Raw genomic sequence first — 18,864 nt, 5'->3', positions numbered from 1 at the left:
GTGACTTACTCAGCCATTCGTACCATTCACAAAACATTGTGCACCATTTTCTACTGTTGTATCCATTAGAAGTGACACATTTGAACTGTATAGGAGTGGCTGAGAAGATTTAATGTCTGGTGTCATTTTAATGTAACTCAGTGTGATGAGACAACACAGTTCTGCCTTTGTCTTGGTTTCAGACGGTAAGCTTTAATGAACTGTGGATTGACACTGTTGAAAAATAGTGTGGATATCTCCGGATAGGACCAGGAATGCAACTGCCACTATACAGTAATTAGGGCCTGGTCTAAAGGGGTTTTTAATAAAGAATGCAGTTTTAATTCACCTTTTCTTCTTGGCTGCCAGTCCTTTTAAGCTTTTAAGAACTGCTCATATGGTGCCTTCCTATCTGGTTGAGAAACGACTCAATTTTAGCTGATGGTAAAAGGACGAGATAGTGCTTTTAGAAAGGATATTTGACCCAAACTTTTACTGAACCTGATTGTATTTGGTCTCCTTGGTTTTTCGAGCTTCTAAATTTGCCAGCGAAAGTAGAACACAGGAATGCGTTGCACGAGGCAGGCAGCAGGCAAGGCCACTGAATCGCCTCGGGAGATGTTCTGCAGTTTAGTTGGCCGAGAGTTCAAAGCAGGTGCTTCACTCCCAGAGCACGAAGAGCCAGGGGGCAGGTCTGGGGGGGGGCTCCAGTATGAACCACACCCACAACTCTTTGTGTAAAGAAACGTTCTTAATTCTCCACCCGAAATGAATTCCCTGTTAAGTTTTCAATTGTGACTCCATGTCATGGACTCAGTGCTAAGTGGGGAACTATCCTCTGAGTCAACCCTATCTATACCCCTGTTTTTCACATCCTTGACATCAAAGCTGCTTTCAGTTTCCTTTGTTCTACACTGAAGATATTTATCTCCATTAACGTTTCAGTCAAAATGAGGGCTTTCAAGTGCGTTGTGAAGCTAAAACCCCCCTGGATTTATTTATTTTAGTGAGATGACATCCAGAAAGTAGCAAACACTTCACAATGTTATGTACGTCTAAAACAAATCCGTCTTTTTTCAATTAAACAAATCGCTTTAGGAACCATATCTGAAACCAGTTCTAGCAGGAGTAAAAGAAAAAGGACAATGCTTGTAATATTTATCCTCTTTCATTGACACACAGACTGGGCCACAACTCCACCACAATTTCACCCTGGCTGGGGTAGTACTGCAGCAAAGCCAGGGTGTATAGACTGTAACATCAGAAGCTGAAGTAGTCTCATGTTGCAGAAAAAATGCAAATCACATTTATATGAAACAGGTAACTCCTATAATACGAACAAGTCACTGATACAATTATAAAATCCGCAGTACTGCTTTCAAAACTTTATCCAAATGATCAATGACACATGACGTTATTTATAAACCTTTTAATCCATTACATGAAATCAGTTTACAACTTATGCCTCAATACAAAGCAATTCCAAAAGTAAAAAATATGTTTTTTGCATATTTACTTACAATGACAGGTGAAAGCCTTTAAATGCCTGGTCTGTCAAAATGAAATATTCATTTTGTGTGGAAGGGTGGAAGCATGGATTTTGCTCTATAAACCATATTGACAAGTCACCAGTATCAGTTACTATGGGTATCGGGAATGGAGTGGCAAGTAATATATCGGAGCCTGGGACTTTCAACAGCAAGACAAGTAGTGCGCATGCCCTGCTGGCCTAGGTCCCAGGTCCCCAGGTCTGCAGATGTTTTGATGACAGCCGGCAGAAGACAAGAGCAATATCGTCAGCTCAGTACTCCTCCTCTGAGGTGTACGCCATCGTGAAGCCCATGTTCGATCAGCTTGATGTCTTCCAGATCATCTTTAATGACGCTGATCAAATGACTAATTCCTTCCTGCTGCTGCTTCAGATGCTGGTAAAAAAACAAACAAACAAAAAGCACCATCAGAAACTCTTTAAGCATGAGGTGAAACATACACGGAAAAGGCAAGGATTTGAATATTTTTAGTTTAACTGAATTTGGATCGGAATCTGCTCGAAGAGCAAGTCCATTCTCACTAGCTGCTACATAAAAACATTTGCTAATTCTTGCTGTAATTAACAGTAATAATTTAAGCTGAAATGAGAGCCAAATGCAGACAGTTTTGCAACCATTACTTACCTGTTTTTAAACATTCTAGACTCAAGTACAGACATATTTTAACTGAGAAAACAGACATTTTCAAAAAACATACTGTGGTAATTTTGCATAAATGCATCCAACCAGTCCTGCATGCACATATAAAGTAAATGATATCTCATGAAAAAGATTTTGCACAAAATGCAGTTATTTATGCTCTTTAGATCTAATGACAGATCTGCAAATAGAAAGCAAAGTTGTGAACAAGATCTATCCCTTTCCCCAAAATAAAATTCAGTATTTTACTAAGACTTACCTCATTAAAGGTTATATTAAACTCAAACAATTCTAAGTCATTTCTCTTCAGCCAGCGTTGAGGCATGACTGACCTCAAGATCGGCACAATTGTTCTAAGCCTGTAACACTGATACAATCGCCCCGCTCCAGTTGCAGTGGTCCCAGACAGCGCGAGACTAACCTGCTTAATTTCTCGCAGGAGGTCAGTGTCCACGCTATAGCGCTCCTCTGAGCGGACCGCTCCAAAGTGATTCTGCATCCTGATCTGGGACATGAGCTCATTCAGACGACCCTGAAGGCAACAGATGGCAGGGTTACCCCCTGTAGGGAAGCCGCGCCCCAAGAAAACACTGCCGAAAGAAGTCCGAGCGAGGGCTGTACCACATGACATTACTGTGCGATATTACAGTAAACGCGGTTTTCCAAGGGAAAAAAAAAGACTCATTTAAAAAAACTCGACAAGTAAACCAGAGCGTTAATTCATCTGATCAAAAATGAAAAACGTTTGATCTTATGTGGTTTCCATTCTTTTTCTAGATTGTAAATCTGGCATTCGTTGAGGTAGCCAACCCCCACTTTATTTACCAGAAATACTAAATCAGTGTGCAAGTTTACAGTACTTCAAATGTTTTATGTCTCTTCATGTACTTTACTGTTTAATACACGCTGTATTGCTAACCTACTATGCAAACTAGGATATTTTTTAAAAAACGGATTTAGGTTGCAGTGGAATTTGCTAAATCTTACCCACGATAAATATGCCGCTTCAGACAAGACTCAAGACCCCCGGGAAAATTAAAGTGGGATGCCGGGCTTTGCATTTAAACAGACCGACGCATATGTGAAAAGAAATGGGAGCCAACTGGCACAGAACCCGTGAGCATCTCGCGAAGAGATAACCAATGGAGAAAAATAAAGGGGAAGGACCTTGAACTGAGTCGGGGCGTTGAGCTCGGACTGAATGGTGTCCAGCTGCACTCGCAGGTGCTCTTCATCCACCTGAATGGCATATCCACTCTTCCTCTGAATCTCCTGCTTGATCAGGACCTGCAAGAGCCCAGCCACACTGTGTACTATCGCTGCAACACTTCGTAAACCAGTCACACGTGGCAGCTTTTTTTTTTTGCCGCAGACAACTTTTTTCTCAAAGCGTTTCAATTTGTATCCGAATCTTTTACATCATTTCAGAATCCTTCTACAGAATTTCAGGATCTTTTGTAGACCTTCCTGCCCCTTTAAGAGCATAAAACGTTAACTGGGTTCTCAGTCCGCGTACATGCATTGCCAGATAGATGCACGGAAATAATATCTTCTATGAGGCATTTTACAAAAAGCCTTCAAAAAAATCAAAAGACTCCATTACCATATGCTCACTGTGTCCATTACTTGTTCAAAAAGAACTATCATTTATAACCCATCACTCAGAACCATTCTTTCTTCTGATCATTCTCTAGTTTAGATCTATTATAATTTCCATAACATTAAGTAAGAATTACTGGTTTATAATTAGCTTGGCTTTGTCCATCTTTTTATGGATGGCTGTTACACCCGTCTCTGTGACTGCTGGAATTCAGAATCGGGGGCTGCCAAAAAGAGGTCCAACCTTGTACTTCCAAACATCAGTTAACTTTCGTCTCAATGTGATTTCTCTCAGAACACATCCTACCTGTAACACCCTGTGAGACAAGTCCATCAGCTTCCTCTTGTACTGCGCTATCTTTGCCACAGTTGTTGCCTGGTTCTTTTGCAATTCACTTATGTCGTCTGAAATGATCTGTCAATAACACAAACACACATAGCTTGAAATTAGATTAATTAAGGTTTGCAGTCTGTTCTTTGGTTCGAGCAGCAGATCTCCATGCAATTTTGCATTTTCTGAATTCTAAAATCATGCTGTAACTGCTTGCTCTAGATCAGAAAGCTCACAAGAAACCAAATGAGGCTGCTAGCTTGCACATAAAGAAAAATACGACCCAGTGAAGAGGCCACTCACGTCCACTCTGGTCTGGTGCTGCTTTGTCATCTGCTCCTGGATTTTCAGCCTTCTGATCAGCTCTTTAAAACCAACCATTGGCACTGGAATGAGTCTTCAACAGAAGAAAACACATCCTCTTACAAATGCACTGAAATCTCTAAGGCAAGATCATGGTGTGACCCATCTTCTGAGATAAGGAATTTACTTTTTATTTATAGTATCAGTTAATGACTTTAGGAATGATACTCCCATAATTTACCAGGTATGCATTTGTTTTCACACTTAGGTGCCTTTCTGTGCTGTATTAAGGAGAAGTTCGGTTGTTTGAGGGAACATTTTTGCATTCTGTTACCAATCGGTAATGATCACATGGGAAGCAATGAGAGTTTAATTTCCGTTATACGAGTTTTCACCTTGCAAACAGTTTTTCGAGGAACGGAATTAAACCCAGATAACGAGGTACTGCTGAACAAAGGGCCGAGTGCAGAGACATTCAAAAAAGCACGGACATACTTTTCTGGATCAGGATTGTCAACTTTTGCCTGTTCCCAAATGATAGGATCCACACCTGAAAGAGAGATTTGGATCCATATCACACATCGGGTCCACATCCAGGCATTAAAGGTGACCCCCAACCCCCCCATCCCGGCAGACACAGAAAACAGGGGAAGGGCTGGGTTTCCGCGAGAGGGCGGGCGAAGCAGCCTACCGGCGGGGGGGTTCTGCAGGAGCTGCTTGAGCTGCGCGGGCGACAGCTCCGTCCGCGCCACCGTCAGCACCACGCTCAGCTGCTGCAGCTGGCCCTTGACGTGGGGCTGCTCCAAGTAGCCGAACAGGGCCGTGGCCGGAATCCTCTTCGAGGTGCCGTTGGGGGAGCGCTCCACCACATAGACGATCACTTCTGTCCTGGGAAAAACAAGAGGACTGGCTTCAGCACTCTGCTCTCCTCCCCACTGAGAGCTGGTGTGTGGTGAGCGTTCTGGCGCACTATGGCTGCCGTCCCATCATCCAGGTGGGGCTGCACACTGGTGGTGGTGGAGGGGATCCCAATTACCTGTAAACCTCTTTGAGTGGAGTGTCCAGAAAAGCGCTATATAAGTGTAAGCAATGATGATGATGATGATTATTATTATCATCATCATTATAAACAGTAAGACTTGCATCTACTATTTGTTAGCTGTTACCGTTGATAGATTGTTGAATCTTTAAGCACAGAACCCTCAAAAGCTTTTAGGCTGTGCTCACGTCAAATACATTTGAATTTAGAATTACAAAGCAAAATGCAGGAAATGTATCATGTGAAGGGAGAGGAAACGGTATTTCTGTGTCAGTGTGCACAAAAAGAGCATGTAAAGAGATACAGGAATGCCAAACAAAATGAAAAACAACTGCAGGACGGGACACAAGCTGTAGCCACCAGAGTAATCCATTTATGAAGAGAGTCGTGTTGCTGGTGATGAGGTAGCAGCACTATTTCATTTTATATGTATATTGCTGCGATGCAAAAAAATCTTCTCAAAACGCAAAATGATCTCATTTAAACAAATGTTGTTGTTTTTTTCTCTGTGGCACTAATAGGCATACTTTAATAATATGTAAAACTTTTAAAATACACTGTGTGGGGGGAAAAAAAAACAACAACTGAATTCTGATTGCCCTCCACTTCTTTTAAACTAGTGATGGTCTCTATCAACCATGAATTATTATTAATGATCAGAGTCACCGTAACCTATCACGTTTTACATTGTTTTCATACATGAAGAATATATCAGTGCTCTTCCAAGAAAGCAGAAATAGAAGATTGTTGCTGGCAATCACTGAATAAACCAGAAGAGGTAAATGATACCAGTTCTAGTGAACAACATGAAATATGGAAATATACTGCCTGCTTTGTTCTCCAATGTCACAAGAGGACAGATTCTGGCGACTGCAGGGCTCACAGATATACTCACTGGTCATCCGGCAGCGCCTTGACTCCCTCCACATTGACGGTCAGCGTCTGATTTCCTCCCAGCAGCTTGTGCAGCGACTCCACTAGCTGCTGCTGTTGGTTCCGGACATCGACTTCCTTCTTGTCGAAGGCCAGGACCACCAGTCCATCTTCATCCTTACTGGCAGAGATACAGCTATACCCTACAGCCTGTCGGCGAGACACAGCCAAAGACATAATCCACCGGGATACCTTAAAAAGAAACCCAGTGCAGCAAGAGAGCAATGGAGCCACAGTCATATCTTAGGTCCCAAGAGCAGAAAGATCTCTTGTCCTCTTGTCTTTTACAAGCTTGAGCTGTTTTTGTTAGACAAGAGAGAAATACATGACCGTAGCCATCTGAATTTTTTTATGTGTACAGTGCGTATTGAAGTCGAATGTCTTCATCAATACTAATGTTAGTCCAGAACAAAACATGGTCAAGGGAAGCAGAATTTCAGATGACGACTATCGACAGATTACAGTGTTTAGCTTTCTTTCTGCTAAATAACCGAACTAGAATATGCTGCTGTACACTGCACTACATATTGTGCAATTTTTGGCCCTTCATTACAGGTTTTAAAGAAAGAAGCAAAAATCGGTCACAATGTTTAAAATATATTTAAAAAAACCGATTTACATAATGTACAAGCACATCATAAGTAATGTTCTATTCTAATATTCAAATTCTATTCCATTTTATATTCTAATATTTAAAGTTAAAATAAAAGCTTCAGGGCCAGGTTACCTTCTCTTAATGTAAACAATAGAATTTTTTTGAATATATTTGTATCATCCTATTTTATCACTGCATTCCAGTGCAGAATCTGTGTGATCCTGTCAGAAACTCTCAGCTATCGCAGCTCAATGGGAGTGAAAACACCCTTTACCAGCCGAGGTGCACTTCGCTGTGAGCGCACACAGAATTTCCATAAGACGCAAACAAAACAGACAAATGGAAAGGTAGGACAGTTATAACAAGGAAGGTAACTCTTGCCTTAAATCTGCAGAATGGGTTCTCCTGTGTGAATTCGACGGGGGGGATGTTATTGTTGAAGTACCCTTTGCCTGTGCCCCAGAAAGCCTGCAACTGGTTCCATTTAGCAAGGATGGCATCTCTCTCATCTCCCAGAAGCGTGGGCGCAGAGAGGGCACTGGCGGTGTTAATGAGCTGGTTGGACTGGGAAGGGGGCTGGGCCAGCTGTCCAAACAGGCCTCCCAAACCTAAATGTGCAGAACATCTCATCAACCAACATTCACATAACCCCCCCCCAACGTCTTCCCTCCTCCCTTAGTCCCGATGACACAAAATTAGCCACTGCAGATATGGTGCCAATTTCAACATGAAAGCACTTCCACCAGACAACAACCTTAATCAAGAACGGACTAAATGAAGTTTTCATCACGGTTGATTAAAATCCACAGCAGTTCGTCAGTGCCTCATATACCAAATTCAAGTTCAATGTTTATTTATCAAATGCCTATCAGTACAGCGTACAGCAGTAATTGCAGGCAATGAAATGTTTCTTCTGCAAACTCACCAGAGAAAACAGAATAAAAATGACAAGTTAAGTTACAACATAAAATTATATAACAAAGAAGACAAAAATTGAATAAAATAAAAGAGAATAAAATTAACTCAATATGAATAGAACTGCTATGTGTCCAAGGTGCAGTTGTAATAAGTACAATGGACTCATCTCCCTGTTTACCAACGGAAGGTCCTAACCCCCTCCTGGGACTTACCCTGCTGCTGCGGCTGGGTGTTGAAGCCCCCGAACCCCAGACCTGTCCCCAAGCCGGTGCCAAGACCACCAGTGGCGACAGTGCCTGCACCGAACCCTGAAGAAAACCCAAAGCCCTTATTCTGCGTGTTACCGAAGAGGCCACCTGTGAAAACAAAGCAGACACCTTATTAAGGCCATATTTCTCATCAAGGCACAGTGCTCTTACCACTCTGCTTGGAACAAAAGAAGTCCATCCATTATCTACAGGTTACCAGGTTGCTGCCTTTATACTGACATACGCGCAATGGGACCAAAGGATAAATCAAAATCTGAAATGCATTTCAATATAGTGTCAGCTTAGCTAGGGTTTACCCTAGCTTACAGCAACATTATCCTTATTATAACGCACACAGACTCATTATTAGATTGAAAATTAATAAATGTGTTGGAATGTCTGTTACCTAGTGGCACATAAACCCACAAACAGAATGGTTTCACGCCATTCCGTTACTGTACATATACTGTACAGGAAGACAAGGAACATCCCCTTCTTTTTCCTCAGTTCCACCACATTTGTTTAGGACAGAAAGTCAGCTGTGCTCAATGGTCAGGTCAGCAGAGGATTTAGCAGGAAGAACTACACGGTTTAAAGGGAAAAGTCTGCAGGCTTTTCCAGTTTTGAAAACTGGAATAAAAGTACGAGTCTCCTCTGGTTTCCTCCCACAGTACAAAGGCATACTGTGAGGATGAGTGGGAAAACAATCTGGGAAAACTGGCACTGGTGTGAGTGTGTGCCTTGCAACGGACTAGCGTCCCATCCAGGGTGTACCCTGCCTCTCGCCCGTTGCTTGCTGGGACAGGCTCTGGCTCCCCCTGGACAATGAATTGGATGCAGCAGTAAGAAAGTGGATGGACAATTCTCAGAATGTGAAAATGCAAGACCACAAAGCAAGTCAAAGACAGAAGGAAGTGCATAAGCACAAAACTAAGGGGTCAGAGGTCCGAGTATTTTTGTGCACCATTCCAGCAGCATCTCTTTGTGCCCATAGACAAGTGCATTCTCATGTTATCAGGATATTAAGAGGAAACAGGCACAAGGTCTGACCTGTGTTCACAGGAGCCGCAAAGCTGAAAGTGGGCCCAGCTGCAGCAGAGGTAGTGGTTGTCCCAAAACCACCAAAAGCACCTGCGTAACATAAACCACGCGAGGTTAGGACAGGCGGCCTTTATGGGGTGCTGTGAAACAGACAAAAATGCAAGTGATTCCATTCCATCTAGAGGGATCTACGATGACCGACAGGTAAAGCAAAAACAAGCAACACAGTGAAAAGATGTTCCATGATTCACAACACAGGTAACAAATGAGAGCACTTCACTTCTGTGAGACACAGCGGTTTCACCACATCGCTCCTTTAAAATAATCAAGTAAGCCATCAGCAGCTCCTCAAACTATGATCGTCAAAGAACATGTTGGGTCATGGGACATTAACCAGGGTAACATCCTAAAGGTCATGCAGAGAGTGGACACTCATGCCAGAATACAAAATTTCAGAAAAAGGCGTCCGCAAGACGCAGCATTCGTAGTCTCAGACATGAGAAAACAGTCCCAGGAGGCAAATGTCGGCAACAAAGAGTTAAAATTGCTGAGCCACTACTTATTTTTCAGTGCGGAACTTAAATCAAAAACTAAATGAAAGATGCAATGAGAATATCCAGAGTGCCTATCCTAACACCCCTTACTAAAACACCTTTTCAATTTAAAATACCGTGGTGTGGACTTAAAAGTGGGGTGAGAGAAGCTATGGACACCAACACCAATTTGAAACAAGCAACCAAACAAAAATGACGCAGACCTACGGACGAAAAGGGGGAAAAAAAATGGCTTGTGGAGTTTCTTTTTTTTTTAAAAAACACAGAACGTATTGATCAAAGTATCTACCTGCACTAGCAAGGCTATTACCAAAATTGAAAACAGTAGCAGTGGTCGCGGAGGCACCAAAACTCCCAATATTAAAGCTGACCGCTGCCGCGTTAGCATTTAATCCGAAACCCCCAAAATTAAACCCACCAGTGGTGGGGTTGGCAGCTCCCAGCCCACCAAATCCTGCAAAGAGGGAAGAAGCAGCGAGAAAAGCAAGGCAGAAGAAGGTTAGAGCAGAGGCAGAGGGCACACAGGGTGTGCGACAGCAGAGGAACAAGTGCATGTCAACACAAGCGTAAGAACGGGTTTGCTTCAGAGGATGTGGATGCTCCCGTTGGGAGGTGGTGGGAGTTTTCGTTCCGTGTTCCTTCCCCCCCAGTTTTCAAAACGTCACCATTTCCTCAGGCGTTTTGAGAGAGGAAGCCGAGAAATGCTCCGACGCCGCAGTGAAACATGGTCCAAACGGAGGCGGTCCCCCTCCTTGCTCAACGTGCCAACGCCACAGGCTTGGGAACGCGGGTGGTGGTCCTGGCTGCCAAGCCTGCGTCACGCCATCGGCTGGCGGGGAACCCCGGGGGGGACCAGCTACCTTGGCAGAACACGGGGGGGGGGGGGTTCCCCGGCTTGCCATCCGCCAGCTACGTCCCGGCTTGCGGCCCGCCAGCCACCCGAGAGCGCGCGCGCACGGAGGCCACCGCGCGCCAGGAGGCCGCCAGCTCCGCGTTCACATGCTTCCCCGTTGGTCCCTTGGCAGTACAGGGCTGCAGTGGTAAACCAGCTTAGCTAATGAGTGGTGAAACTAATGGAGAGGGTAGAGCAGTAATTTAAACTGTCCATCTTATCTGGTTTACCCTGAAGTAATGCCTGCTAATTTGGGAAAATGACACTGGAATCATCTGTGCTGTATTCAGCTTCATGAACTCTTCCTACAATGTCCTAGGCTCTGCAAGCTTGGGTTGTGATCGAATTTAGTACATTTTACTTAATTATTCCAACTACTGCTAATTAGCCTGGCACATACACAAAATACTCCAAAACTGTGAGAGGCAGGAAACGAACCCAAGAAATATGGCGATAACCTAAGTTTACAATATTCACATGTTTTCACAAACCAGGGATTTTATAACGTTAGTGCAAATGCACACTGCATTTCAAAACAGGTTTCAAGTGAGTGTGATTATTTAAATATAGTGGTCATCAATGCACGGTAATACACAGGCTGAATTTATTTTACACAAGAAAAGTCCTTTCAAAATGTTTTATCTGTATGAACTCAAGTAAAATACTGGGTGACTTGTATAGTTTTTGGCACCGCTAGAGAACCCCTTAAATTATAATACGTAATGTTCCCAGCATTTTGAACTAACCTGTTTGCACACTGCGCAACGCACTGTTCTAAGCAACTATAGTGTAAGGTTCCACACACCTTTTACTGAAAAAAGGCACCTTTAAACTCAAGCTCAACCAAGTTAATCTTAAGGATAAAGTGTTCCCCTGGTGTTTCACTTAGTGATTTGTCTTGGGGGTTTCTCCTTGTGGGCAGAAGAGTCTAGGGCTAACACAAACCTGTATTGGCCGCCCCAAAGCCAAAGCCTGTCGATGAAGCTGTTGTTGTGGTCGTTCCAAACCCTGGAGCAGCAAGACCTACGAAAACACAGCAGGCTGATTATTCAGTCAACCAGAATCGAGCTGCCCAGTTCTGAAAACTGAGTCTCCAATCCTCCACTGCACCTTGGAGGGAAAAAATAAAGCAAAGCTGAATTTTATCCTGCATTAACAGAGAAAACGAAACTCCGCTACAAGGTTACAAAATCGTTAATATCAGTTATACTCTCCCACCTGGCCTACAAAATAATCAATCGCAACAAAATGTAAAATAATCGGCAGGTACAGCAATTACTCGACCAGAAAAATTAGTTGCAGTTCGCATTAGATAATGGTGCTGCATGTCACATCCAATTAAATAAATCTTACACAGCGCAGCCTGAGAAACCAAGGTACTGTATATCTCTGACAGCCGTGTCACTATCCTGTAGCCTGGTCACTTCAGATCTTACAATTTAACAAACATTAAGGACTGTTCTGTCAGTACTAGGATGAAAGACGTTCAAGAAAAACAAGGTTTCCACCTTCATTGATGTTGGTGGTCCAGAAAGAGACACTTCATCCCACTTGACCTGACTTTCCAAACCAGTGGGTGTCTGGTCTATCTTTGCAACGCACTGCACATTGTGGCAGATTCTAGCACGTGGAGCGCATGTCTTCAGGTGGTCCAAAGAAAAAGTCTACATGGCTTTCTTTACAAAGATTACAAACGAGAGGGAGCCGTTTCAGTCATGGAATGAGCAGAAAAACACTGCTCTGTATCAAAACCTGAGCATGTGAAGACCGCTAAATTATAGCAGGTATTGTGCAGCCTTTTTGTAATGTAAGCTAGAGATGCCCCAGAGAGCTCTAAATCTCTAACAGAAGACTTAACTGATCTCTATGGCTGAGAAAACGATGCCCTGAAAAATGCCAAGGGACATATTTGCACGACTTCGACAGATCTGGCTCGTTACCAGTAGGTGAGTGAGTACACTGAGGGCTACTGTTTTTCTTTTTCCCAAGGGAATCGCACTGACCCCAAGGCGCTTTACTTCCTTTAACAGCAATAGATTTATGAACAGAATCACATTCAAGATCTACTTTCTTGCCAAGTGTTTTTTTTTTTATTCCAGCAATAACGCCTTCTTCCCATGAAACAAGAAAGCCTTTTAGTGAATACCTCCCTGCTTCTAATTCTCTGTTCACCCAGAAATGGTCTCTGTTCCCTAAATCCCACTTAATTAGACTTCAGTTTTGCCAGAGCTGTTATTGTCTATTTTTTATTCACATCAAGCCACTTGTATGAAGGCACCAGTCTTGACTACACCAGAGCAGACAACAGCAAAGACTACCAAGGATCGCCCTTCATGTGCATTCCCCAGTCATCATCAATATGAAAAACATTAAGGCATAACCCGCTTTCATTAATCTACTTCAGAAAACTTCCCCCAATAGTTCCACCTAGCTCATGTGTCCGGCTGCCCAGTCAAAGCTCCACCATGTAGGAAGCCAAGCTAAAGTAACAAAAGTCAGGCTAAAAAATTAGAAGATATGCACAAACATGTCAGGAATTCTCCAATTGCAAAGCTGGGCAAAATAACCAAACTTAGAAGTCCAATTCGTGCCATGTTCAAGATACAAGGATTTCGCAACATAAACCCGTTCCATGAAAAGTCAACAGCCCTTCTGTCCACTGTAATTGCAGCAAAGAACTGTAAAGGGAGGGAGGAAAATTAATGTGGGAAAATGAGAAAGTTTTCACTGTTAAAAAGGCGAAGCCAACAGGAATCCCCTGACTTCACAGGGGCTTGATTCCGCTTCCTGTGAAGTCCGATACCGAGAACCCGACACATGTAACTTGACCCTTCAGTACCTTTCTGCAGCTTTTACTGCACTGAATCCTTCACGGGTCCACCTCAAGCAGCAAGAGGTGTCTCGCGGGAAGGCAACCCCGAAGAAAACGAAATGAACTTTCATCGACAGAGTTCTGTCCATGGAAATGGGAGAGGCTGACACCTTAAGGAACGTAATGGTGAAAATGAGGAGAGATATGGACTTACTACCAAATCCGGATGAGGCGGCTGTAGTGGCCGTGCCAAAGCCAAAACCAGTTGATGCTGTTGTTTTAGGGGCAAATGAACCAAATGAAAATCCGGAGGAGCCTTAAGCAAAAAAACAAAAAGTAAATCAGAATGAAAAAAGGCCTTGTGAATGAGCAATGGATTCTTCACCTGTAATTAATCTCCTGATCGATATTAACACCCGCTGTGGTTTTCACCAAGGTACATTATAAGAGAATTCCACGTCACTTTTTTGATTCAGACGCTTGTTTGCATGTTTAAAGATCACAATCGATGTGCTCCTGATCTCAGTGTCGGCTGTATTTTTTATTCTTTAACCACAAATTGTATTGATTATTTACTAATTTGATCCTTTTGAGTTGACTGTGGATATGTCAGTAATTCCGAAAGATTACCGAAATTACTTTAAATCACCGTAATGGCTACATGGACATACAGTTTTCATTGTATTCTGCATACCGCACTACTTGGACATAATGTATTACAAAGGAACAAGTAATAGGTTTATTCCATGCTGAAAAAAAGAAGAAAGAGAACACAACGTTTCGGCCGTGGAGCTGAAGAAGGCTCCACGGCCGAAACGTTGTGTTCTCTTTCTTCTTTTTTTCAGCATGGAATAAACCTATTACTTGTTCCTTTGCAGCCTACGCATGCTGAAGCAGCTACCCACCTGAACTATAATGTATTACATACACCCTGGAAACATAGCAGCTCTATTTATATGGAGTTTTGTCTGAATTTATCTTATTCGATTTCTATTGCACTATTATTATGTAACCTTCATTTTGTGATTTTTATCCCCCCCTGGTGAGCTTGTAGAAAAGACATTTTATTGCCAGCAATTACTGCTGCACGCTGTACTGTTGTGTTTTTGATAATTAAACTTTGATTGATTAATTGAATTATAACAAAGAAGTAACTTGTAAGAAGAAGAAGGGTATTTATTTTAGACAGGATAATTTCCAAAATAAATTCATGTTCAGTCTGGAGGTACTGCCAGGTCTAGGCAGTGTCCTGGTTCTTTCCAAACTTGATGGCTGACTTCACTATGCTTGAAACGATATTAAGGGTCACTGAAATGTTTTTATACAGTTCTGACTGTGCCTTTATCCCTGCGGTTGTCCTAAAAGCTCCTTGTTCTTCATGGTAGAATCTTTGCTTGAAAATCACTAGGTGACTGAGGGATCTTACAGACAGAGCTGTTATCTATTCTGAAATGATCTGAACCACTGTTAAAGTGGGTTTCCTCTCATAGCCCAAAGACGTGCTGGTAGGTTAGCTGGCTTCTCTGGAAATTAGCCCTGGTCTGAGTGTGTCTGTGTGCACTGGGATCCTGCCTTGTGCACGCTGCTTGCCTAGACAGGCGCAGGCTCCTGCAGTGGATGGATGGACGGACATTAAACCAAACAAATCAATAGCCAATTAAGAGATGCCAGTTGTCAATCGACTTTTTACTGCGGGAATGCCAACAGGCAGGCCTTGAGGGTAGCCTCAGACGGAGTAGAAGTGCCGCTCTTGTGTTCTGCTGGATGATTGGGAGTTGACAGCATTTCTTATAGGGCTGAGCCACTCTGAAGAAGGTCTGTGCACACTGTGGTGTGAAACACAAGCACCACAGGCGATACAGCATCGGTGACTGGAGCAATGCTGCTCTCACTGACAAACCCCCACCTCTGACAAGCCAGCTGAGTGCTGGTCGGCAAGTTTACTTCTGGGAAGGTTAGCTCTGGCGTGGCTGTGTCTGAGTCCGCCCTGCTATGGACTTGCAGTGTTGCTTGCCAGGATAGGCTCGAATTAGATGAAGCACTTAGAAAATGGATAGATGGATGGATGGATGGATAATATTTTGAATACATAATCTGTAAAGATAATATTGATTCACAAAATGTTATACAAATGGTATGTTTTGATTATGGGCACTATGATGAATTCACGATATTGATATGACCAGACAGGTTGAGGAGCCATCTTACTTTTATACTAAAATTACAATACAGGGATTAAGTCTTTGACAGCACAAGATTTATTAACTGAACAAACTGTCTTACTAAACAAAAATCCTTTTTTATGTTAATGTCATATATATTGTTCTCATGTACCAGAGACCTTGAAATTTTAATTTCTCCACATCACGGCTTCATAATACATTTAAAATATCAGCTTGCATAAAAACGAACTGTTGATAAATTGATAAGTTCTATCTGTAACGTATACTTAGCGAGTTATGGTGCCAAACTATCTAAAAACATCAGAAAAGTACCTAAACACAGCTGGTTTAAGTCCAGTTCTGAGCACTTAGAACGAATCGGAGATTTTTAAATGGGAATTTATTGTCGCTTTTACAAGAGTTCGCCTACGAAGACATTTTGGAATCAATTGTGCTTGCTTATCAAATGATGAGTGTGTGTCCTGCAGAAATTATTAGTAGACGGGGTACCTATGTGAGGATTTTTAACGTGTATTGCAATGTTAGAAGTTATCAAGCACAGGGCTCGTACATTATCCAGTGGAAATTCTGGATACTTCAGGCAGGCTTTGCTTTTCATTCTCTGGATCACTCTCGAAATATCAGCTGTCATGAAATAACACAATAGCATATCCAAATGCAAGATCAATTACATGCTAATATAAAGCTGTAAAACTATACACACCCAAACTGTAGTCTATATCAATCCTTAACATACTTTTTAAACTACACTATAAATACCAAATGAACCTATATCAGAACCACTGAAGTGCAATGAGGAACTACTAATGTAAAGTAACAGAGGCAGCCTACCGGCTATAAAACAGCCTAACATGTCTTTCAACCTGCAACACGGCGCGGCCGGAGACAAGAGACCCGTCACTGACAGAAAACATTAGTTTCAACACAGTTTAAACTAATTTTTCACTTCCATCTGATAAGACAGCCATATGGAGAGACCTTCGGCTGCAACCATAACGACCAACACAACATATTTTTACAACACTTACCCGCAGTGTTAGAGGGAGCGCCTCCAAAGTTAAACGCCATGTTCGATGTGTTCCGGTTCCGTCTACATGGAGGCTCCGTGTAGAAACCCGGGCTACTCGAACAACGAGTTCCTACGTACGCGGAACCTTGCGCTATATGCGTGTCTCAGACAGGAGCAGCACGTTTAAATGGCAACACACTTTATTGAACTCCATACATGCATATAGCTACACAGAGGTCGTTCTCATAGCAGCAATTGTTGGTGTCACCACGAAGCACGTCAAACATCTGAGTTTCTGTCTGACCTAACTTCTCTAGTAAAGTCTGCTGATCCCCCGTCACCTGAAGAGAGAATTTGTTTTTTTTTTGTTCTGGGAGAGAAGCACAACCTCGGGTTCAGAGGTGATGATTTTAAGGCTCTGCGCGTCGGGAATCACAGTGGGGCGATGCATTAAGGACAAGATAATTTTCGTGGAATAGAGGGCGGTTCTGGTTATCTGCACTCGGGTCTATTAAATCGCATACCTGTTCAAAACGGAAAACAAACAGGACGGGGACACGATTTAGACTACGACTGTAATCAACTCAACACCGAATCTCTATCTCGAATGATACTTTCTTAGTCCCAAGAACCATTTAAAATAACCACTGGGGGGAAAAGAGTAAAGGAAAAAAGTCCCGGACATTTTAAATTTACCGGCGGTTAAGAACTGAACAGGAGAATATATCCAAGAAAAAAAACGTACGTATGGTAACCCTACCAAAGGCCACACTGAACAAACTCAACTTAATGCCAGAAATAGTTCAGGTAGCTGCGTTCCCACCCGAAGAAGGCACCACAGCACGTTGTTTCCTTTCTTCTCTTTTCAGCATGGAATACACCTTTACTTGTTCCTTAATGTCAGAAATATGGACACAGCTTCCGCCCCCCGGAGAGATGGACCGTACTATAAAGCATCTGGCACCTCGCATTATCCCACAACCCAACTTGAGGAACACTTCATCTGCCTTCGTGAGGGAGATGTGATCAGTAAACCCACCCGAGTTATCTTTTTACTCCCTTTGCTTTTCTCTACCAGAACTATGAGGCTGCCAGGTAGCCATTCTCTGTGCCCTTGAAACAAATGCTCCTCATCCTGCGCTTTCACTTAAGAGACAGTTGGCGCCGCCGCAGCTCCCTTTAAATAACAGCCGCTACTTCTCCTCCAAGATAGGAGGAGAAGGTAATTTAACCCTTCTCCAAAATTTAAGAACAGAATTTAAAGGTTGTCGTTCAAACCACGCAAGGCAACGATTTGTTAGTTCAAATGATGTTAAGGGCTCGGCAGAAAGACGTGCTGTTCTAATATTATAGTGTATATTTTTTGAAAGCACAGAAGTTCCTTTATTTGGTAGGATATTACTTCTCCATTTGTATTTTGAAAGAATTCAGACTTAAATTAAGAAATAAATCAGATATAAAGTTCTCCCTGACTGCGTGTCTCATGGAGAGCAAGCTGGGGTATGCGAAAAGACTAATTCCTAGTGCAAGGAATATACATTGTATATGGCTAATAAAGTGATCTTTATCTTATTTTATCTTAATTCCACTCTGAGCTTGCACAGTGTGCCTGAGCTGCAGTTCCCCCTGAATTCACTTTCTCACCTCTCTGCCTGATCTGGGGTGTGGCAGGGTGCTCGCCCCAGGCGTGTGCAGCACTTCAGTGCTTAATGAATCGGGTCTCTCCATTTGCATGAAACTCTTTCAGATGAAAGGTGCTGTAGAAATACAACTGTATTTCAGACAGAAACATGAGCATGGCAACAGGAAGATGCTTAATCAGCCAGCTACAACACATCTTATCCTTCCACTTCTTCAGACAGTCCGGATCGGTAATAACATCTCCAGCACCATCCGATTGAGTACCAGAACCCCCCAGGGCTGTGTGCTCAGCCCACTGCTGTTCACACTGATGACTCACGACTATACTGCCAAGCTTCATCAAAACTGCTTCATCAAGTTTGCCGACAGTGGTGGGCCTCATTAGCAACCATGATGAGTCACCATGCAGAGAGGAGGTGGAGCAACTAGTGGACTGGTGCACAAACACCAACCTATCTCTTAATTTAAACAAAACAAGAGATAATCATTGACTTCAGAAGTGTCCACGCTGATCACTCCCCACTGCACATCAATGACTTCCCTGTGGAGACAGAAGCGCCACATTTCTAGGTGTACACATTACAGGTGACCTCACCTG

General features: G+C 42.8%; 1 protein-coding gene across 7 annotated transcripts; it reads right to left on the bottom strand.

The window, feature by feature from the left end:
* Positions 1–1,393: 1,393 nt before the first annotated feature.
* nup54 (nucleoporin 54) lies at positions 1,394–17,747 on the bottom strand. 7 transcript variants are annotated; one of them, XM_069187394.1, is made up of 15 exons: positions 16,645–17,747; positions 13,648–13,749; positions 11,567–11,644; positions 10,019–10,183; positions 9,185–9,265; positions 8,099–8,242; positions 7,350–7,576; positions 6,336–6,523; positions 5,093–5,289; positions 4,897–4,951; positions 4,402–4,495; positions 4,075–4,182; positions 3,336–3,455; positions 2,590–2,700; positions 1,394–1,904 (listed from the first exon to the last, which is right to left on the bottom strand). In XM_069187394.1, exons 1-15 carry the CDS (start codon positions 16,682–16,684, stop codon positions 1,776–1,778), a joined length of 1,839 nt encoding a protein of 612 aa, XP_069043495.1. In that variant the 5' UTR covers positions 16,685–17,747; the 3' UTR covers positions 1,394–1,775. The 7 variants fall into 7 exon arrangements, with proteins under 7 accessions (XP_069043495.1, XP_015219312.1, XP_015219340.1 ...); XM_015363826.2 differs by having other exon boundaries at positions 10,148–10,183; positions 16,645–17,745; XM_015363854.2 differs by lacking the exon at positions 13,648–13,749 and having other exon boundaries at positions 10,148–10,183; positions 16,645–17,746.
* Positions 17,748–18,864: the final 1,117 nt, after the last annotated feature.

This window comes from Lepisosteus oculatus, chromosome 3, assembly GCF_040954835.1.
Source record: "Lepisosteus oculatus isolate fLepOcu1 chromosome 3, fLepOcu1.hap2, whole genome shotgun sequence".
Taxonomy (NCBI): domain Eukaryota; kingdom Metazoa; phylum Chordata; class Actinopteri; order Semionotiformes; family Lepisosteidae; genus Lepisosteus; species Lepisosteus oculatus.
The sequence above is the reverse complement of the archived record's forward strand: the minus strand, read 5'-3'. Positions and strand labels throughout refer to the sequence as shown.